General features: G+C 41.2%; 1 protein-coding gene across 1 annotated transcript; it reads right to left on the reverse strand.

Moving 5' to 3' along the window:
• Window positions 1–5,537: 5,537 nt before the first annotated feature.
• Window positions 5,538–6,485, reverse strand: LOC124504632 (olfactory receptor 6M1-like). The gene has a single exon (XM_047070070.1). The coding sequence runs from the start codon at window positions 6,483–6,485 to the stop codon at window positions 5,538–5,540; it is 948 nt and encodes a 315-aa protein (XP_046926026.1).
• Between the last annotated feature and the right edge of the window lie 784 nt (window positions 6,486–7,269).

The raw sequence follows: 7,269 nt of genomic DNA on the forward strand, positions 1-7,269 counted from the left end.
CCCACAAATCTCGAGATCATGATCTGAACTGAAGTCAGATGCTTAACCGACACAGCTACCCAGGTGCCCCTCAACATTATCATCTTTTAATTATTATTATTATTTAAAAAAATATTTATTCATTGTTGAGAGACAGAGTGTGAGTGGGAGAGGGACAGAAAGAGAGGGAGACACAGAATCCGAAGCAGGCTCCAGGCTCTGAGCTGTCAGCACAGAGCCCGATGTGGGGCTCGAATTCACAGACCATGGGATCATGACCTGAGCTGAAGTCGGACGCTCAACCGACCAAGCCACCCAGGTGCCCCAACATTATCATCTCTTAAAAAGGGGACCTTACTTTCTGCCAAATACTGAAAGTAAGAAAGCATATTAATGAAGGAATCCCTAGTTAACTTTAAACAACATCCTTGGGGAGGGCCAGCGATCCTAGATGATAAAAGATGTTTTTAATAAGAGGTTTTTAAAGTTCACAGAAGAAATGCACACTTCTGAAATGTACCACACATGCACACATGCACAAACACAAATTATTTTTCAGTGCATTTTAAGAATGAAGCCAACAGTCATGTAGTTGTACCCCCCTGTTAGTAATTTGTCAAGTTAACATTTCTTAAGTGGAGAAGAGGGTGCCTGCCGAGGGTGAGCTGCAGTCGAACAGACCACAAGAGGAGTTATGATAGAGTTTATTACTCACAGGTCTTGGAGGAGGCACCTGGCATACCTTGGGGGGGCTTCTCTTGGAGGCAGAATGCAGACAGAGAGGAATCACCTGGGGCATATGCCTTCATTAGAACCTGGAGGGCTTTGGGGTTCCCGGGCTAAGGCCACATTGGTCAATTATAACCAAAAGAGTGAGTTTTGGTAAGTTACACTGGGGCCTTATTGAAGGGGCGCATAAAGGGAAGGTGCTGGTGGATGGAGAAGACGGTTGAGCACAAGGACCGTGGGGGAGGTCGTGTCAGAAAGTGACCTATGTCTGTGACTCTGCAGACTGCTATCTAGGGCGTGTGCTTGCATGAGGGGACTAGTGTCAGTTTAAAGTCACAGCAGGCTGCTTGGCCAAATGGGTTGGCCAAATGGGTGCTGGTTGGCCAAATGGGTGCCAAACGGAGTAGCTTATCTAAGCTCTTGACTACCGATGACAATAATTTGGTATGTTTTATCGCATTCTTGTGATGTGATTGAGGTGTATGTTCATAGTTGTTGTTGCTGAATATTGTATTACAACTGAGTCAGGAGGAAGGAGCACATGAGAATTACCTGGCAAGTGGAAGGATCAGTGAATTCATTAAACTCATTACATTTGACAGTGTTTCCCTGGTTGGGATGCCCTTCATCCATAGTTGGAGGAATAGAATTCATCTAGCAAGTGGATGTGCTTTGGTTTGTTCCTCCTCTTTCCTCCATATTGAAAAAGAGAGTAGTTTAAAATATCTAGTCATAGTTGCAGATGGGAAAAGTAAGGAACCTTCCAGGTGTCCCAAAATTTGGGAAAAGTAACTCAACTAATTTGAATCAATGTAGAAACTGCTATGATTATCTTTTATTATAACAATATTGATCATAAGAATAATAACCAACCTCAAAGTAAAACAATATATTTATGTTATTTTTCAGAGTTTATGAACTTTTTAAAATATTTGCACTTTTAAGCCTGGCTCAACCTGGGGCCAGCCCCAGCTGGGTACCAAAATCATGCTTAAATTCACTATTTGCTTGGGTTTTTCTTTTCTGTGTTAATGATACCAGAATAGGGGCTTTGAGTAACATGGGAATTCATTAAAAAATTAAAACAGCAGAAAGGGAAAACTATATTCACTTTTAGCAAACAATGATTTACATAAAAACAAACATAGCTAATTCATATATGTATTTTTGAACATTGCTGCTTTTCACTAGTCTTTTGTATTCTGGAATTTGTAAATTCTTCTGGTTTTAAGTGATGAAAGATAAAGTTAAGGATGTAATAATGGCTTTAAGAAATCCTGCTGTGCTCTGTTCTTTATTCTTCCTTTCTTGGATCATTACCACTAGCAACATAATGCTGGCAAGCAGAATAATGGCACCTAAAGATATTCATGTCCTAATCCCCAGAATCTGTGAATATGTTACTTTACTTGGCAGAAAGGACTTTGCAAATGTAGTTCAAGAAAAGGACCTTGAGTTGGTGAGATATATATATATATATATATATATATATATATATTTAATTTTTTTAATGTTTATTTATGAGAAAGAGAGAGAGAGACAGAGACAGAGAACGAGTGGGGGAAGGGCAGGGAGAGTGAGACACAGAATCCGAAGCAGGCTCCAGGCTCTGAGCCATCAGCACAGAGCCTGACATGGGGCTCAAACTCACAAATCATGAGATCATGACCTGAGCTGAAGTGGGATGCTTGAACGACTGATCCACCTGAATTGGTGATATTATCCTGGATATTAAGGTGGGCCCACTCCAGTCAAATGAGTCCTTAAAAGTGGAGAACTTTGTCAGCCAAGTCATAGGGGAGATGGAAGAAGGAGAGATTTGAGACTTGAGAGGTACATGTCCTGCTATTGTTGGCTTTGAAGGTAGAGGAAGGGGGGCTGTGAGTCAAGGACTGAAGCATCTTCTAGAAACTGGGAACGGGCCTTGGGTGATAGCCAGCAAGCAAGAAAACAGGACCTTGGTCCCACATCTTCAAGGAAGGGAATTCTGTCAACAAGTCAGATGGATAGGGAATGGATTTTCCCCTAGAGCCCCGGGAAAGGAATGCAGCCTGCTGAATTTGGGCTGGGGAGGCTTGTATTGAACTTGTGACCCACCGAACAGTCAGATGATAAATCTGTGTTATTTTAAGCCGCTAACTTTGTTATGGCAGCATTAGGAAGCTAATATAGTAAATTTCTAAAACCTATGTCATTTAGTGTCTGGTAATGAGTGCATAGCAGATCGTTATATGAGTGCTTCATTCCTGGTGATATTGTTCTAGTTTCTTCTGATCTTTAGACATTTGTTTGCCGCAATCTCTTAGGATGGATGGTGTTCCTTTATGACATTCTGAATCCATCCTTAAGGCAGCACTTTCTCTGCCTGTTTTCCCAAGATAGAGTCACGTCAATTCTTAAGGTGTCAGTCGTTGTTCATGCAGCTAGAAGGTTAATGACCACACTGGTAGGGACTCTTTTTGATCTTAGAGATACCTACTGTTTTCTCCCTGTTCTTATGCTGTGCTTGTCTCCATGGCACCTGCTCAGTGGCTGCATGAATAGAAGGCAATTTAACTCCTTGTGAACCTTTCCTGTCGCAAATCAGTGAATCAGGAGAGGGCATCTCACCTCCAATGGACCAATTGGATCTTCCTTCCAGGAACTTGGTTTTTGACCTGAGATCATTTTAAATATATATCCAAATAAATTCTCTGTCTACATGTATATCAATATATTTAAGTGCATTCAATATATATGCTTGTATATATGAATATATACCTATGACTGCCTATAGGCATTATTTACAAATGACTGAAGCAGCCATTACCTTCTGTGTGCACGGAGAAGTGAAGTAACAAACAAAGTTGGGGTTCTTAAAACGGCACTAAGATATTTTATCCCAGTCTGGAGACCAGAAGTCCAAAATCGGTTTCCACGGGCCTGAATAGGTGTCAGTGGGCTGTGCCAGAGAAAAGAACTCATTTTCTTGCCTTTTCCAGCTTCTAGAAGTGCATTCCTTAGCTCGTGGCCCCTTCCTCTGTCTTCCAGGCAACAGCACAGCATCTTCAAATTTCTCTCTGCTTCTGTTATCAAATTACCATCTCTTGTGTGGTAAAATCTCCCTCTATTGTCTCTCACATAATGACATTTATGATTATAATGAGGACCCATCTAGATAATCCAGGATGACCTCCCTGTCTCAAGATCTTTAAATTAATCACCTCTGCGAGGTCCCTTTGCCTTGTGTACCTTATTTGTTACTTACGTTCATGGGTTTTAGGGATTAGGACCTGAATATTTTGGGGGACCATTATTCAGCGTACCTCAAGATACGTGGAGAAAAATAGTAATATAGAGATCATATAACTCCAGAGAGAGCAAGAGAAGGATCAGAGATTCTGAGGCGAAGAGGGCACCTGCCTTGGTTCCTCAAGGTTTTTTAATTCCTGATTCTCATCCCTTACCAGGTCTTCCTGTTCCTTATCTTGTGGGATTCTATATATGTTGATTATTATTATTATCATAAACACAATTTTACTAAAGCAAGCATGATTAGTTGCTTTTGTTTTCTCCCAACCAGAGGAATTCTAGGATGCTTATTTTTTCTGGATATGGTTGCCACATCGGTCAGCTGCCACAGTTGATTAGTCTAGACTCCCTGGTCCATTTATGGTCTCAAGATAACTGGTTTTCCTTCCAAGCCAGTTGCCTCTCACAGTCTATTCTTTTTTTTTTTAATTTTTTTTAATGTTTATTTTTGAGAATGAGACAGACAGATCATAAGCAGGGGAGGGGCAGAGAGAGGGAGACACAGAATCCGAAGCAGGCTCCAGGCTCTGAGCCGTCAGCACAGAACCCAACACGGGGCTCAAACCCACAAACCCCCGAGATCACGACCTGAGCCGAAGTCGGACGCTCAACCGACTGAGCCGTGCAGGCGCCCCTCTCATGGTCTATTCTAACTGTATCTTGGTCTGCCCTTATCTGCAGGTCTTCCAGAAAGTTAGGGCAGGCAGGCAATGCCCTGGTTTCAGAAAAAAGTGGATAACTTCCAGGTTAACTCTTTTCCCTCTAAAGTTTCTTCCTGGTACAGTGAGGTGTAAAGTAGACTGAAATCTGCATTCTTTAAATTTGTGTCACCCTCCAGGGTATGGTTTGGGGCAAGAGGCTTAACCTCTGTGGACCTTGGTTTTGGAGATAATAGTATCAGCTTCTCAAGGTTAAGAGGATGAGGTGAGATACACAGATGTACATATTTAAGTATGCTGTACAAACCTGGGGTATTCTTCTTCCTTGTTTCTGTTAGTATCTACAGTCTTTAGCTGTCAGGGATGAAGCCAGGCATCTCAAACATCTGAAAAGAACCAGTTAGAAGTGCTCACTATTAGTTACCCATGGCTGTATTTCTTAGACTATCTTGGTTGGGCCTCCAATAACAAAGAGAAAAAGGAAAATCACCAAATGTATTTCCCACATTACTGTTGAAAAAGCTAAGGTTCAGATATGCTAAGTGCCACATGATAAAAAAAAAAAAAAAGCAATAGACTCAGGCCTAAAATTCAGGGTTTTCTGACTTCAGTTAAGTATGTTTCATTGATTCATGATATTCTGTGTGTGAGATGGTCTAATAATAGAATTCAAAATGTGTTATTTTCTCTATGTTTGAATTGCCTCCCTTGGATCTTGACTACAATACTTTGTATCTGATGTGACATGAAGCCTTTTCATATCTTCCCACCTATCTTTGATTTTGTGGTTTCAAGCATGCATATCTCCATATAGAATCCAAGGGTTGAAAATAGCCATTCTTAGCAAACGAACTTACAAGTTCGCCTAGGCAAGAGAGTTCAAGTTCTCCTGTGTAATAAGGACATGATTTTGCTGATTGCTTCTCTCAAAACTTTTTTTACCTTTGCATTCCTTAGACTATAAATGAAGGGGTTCAGAAGAGGCGTCACCATAGTGGTGAGAACAGCAGTCACTTTGTCAAAATCCAGCGAACGGCTCTGGCTGGGCCTCACATACATGAAGATGTTGCTCCCATAGGCAATGGAGACGACCGTGATGTGAGAAGCACAGGTGGAAAATGCCTTCTGACGTCCTTGGGCTGAGGGGATGCGCAAAATGGTAGAAATGATGTAGGTGTAAGACACAATGGTGAGTACCAGCGAGGTCAGGAGGACGAGGGAAGATAAGAGGAAGTTTATCATCTCAATGAAATGAGTGTCTATGCAGGCCACCTGTAGCAGAGGGGCAATGTCACAGAAAAAATGACTGATTTCTTTATAACAGTAGGGCAGTCTGGACACTACAATAGTTGGGCACAGCACTGAGAAGAAGGCTCCTACCCAGCATCCCAGAACCAGTAGGAGACAGACGTTGCTGTTCATGATGATGGTATAGCGCAGGGGGTTACAGATGGCCACGTAGCGGTCAAAGGACATCACCGCTAGGAGGATAAACTCCACTGTCCCCAAGAAAAAGAAGAAGTATGTTTGGGTTATGCAGGCAGCAAAAGATATGGTTTTCCTGTCCTCTAGAAGACAAGCTAATAGCTTTGGGGTAACTGAGGTAGTGTATAAAATGTCCAGAAATGACAAATTACTGAGGAAGAAGTACATTGGGGTTTGGAGGCGATTATCAGCCCATATTAAGGAAATGATGACAATGTTTCCTGTGAGAGTTAACATGTAAATAAACAAGAGGACCACAAAGAGGGAGATCTGAAGCTTCCGGATAACAGGGAAGGCAGTCAGGGTGAATTCAGTCACTGTGGTCTGATTTTGCATATCCATGGCATGCAATACTTAGTGGGCAGCGCTTCTCTGAAAAAAAATTATGGAAATGAAAATCAGCTTAAATGAGTTTTCAACTCTCAGTATCAGTGATAAATGTAAAGTAGTAAAAGCTTTGAATGAAGTGTCAGAGTGATTTCATCCTGCCACTCACTCTAATATAGAACCTTGGATAAGTTACATGACATCTTCTAACCTTGGTATTCTCACATTTAACATTTTTGGTTGAATGACATTTTCTCCATGGTCTCATTAAGCTCTAGCCTTTATGATGGTCATCTCTTGGACCCCATGCTCCTTCCCTTCTCTCTTTCATTTTTCCTGATCTACTGTTTCCCTGGCTAAGTTCTGTGCTTGAGAAGAGAGAATCCTTAACTGAGAATCCCATCAGTCCATTTGCAAAATGGTAAAAGGGAATGTTAATAAAAGTTGAGTTACTTTTCTCCAAGTCATTTCAACCCTTCAGGTATCATCTACATAAAGGAGCAGAAACTATGAAACTGACCAAGAGCATCAAATGAAAGAGAACCTGTTTTGGTCTCTCCTCGCATTTGTGATTGGTATCGCATGAGTCTTAAGGTGATCTCTGGTTGTCCCTGAGTTGTTCTGATGTGATAATAATTGATCTCCATAAGGCTGCATTGCTTTCTTTGTCTTTATTTCTTATATTGATATAAAGGTTTTGATGTCTACACTGTTAAAGAACAAGTAGTTGCATGATATATGGTTCATCATTTGCATAATCTATTTCAGACATTTGAAAAACCTCTACTGGGAAAATGAT

The sequence above is a fragment of the Lynx rufus genome, unplaced genomic scaffold, assembly GCF_022079265.1.
Source record: "Lynx rufus isolate CCGP_SWC_20201006 ecotype Redwood Valley unplaced genomic scaffold, mLynRuf1.p SCAF_9, whole genome shotgun sequence".
In the NCBI taxonomy this organism is placed as follows: domain Eukaryota; kingdom Metazoa; phylum Chordata; class Mammalia; order Carnivora; family Felidae; genus Lynx; species Lynx rufus.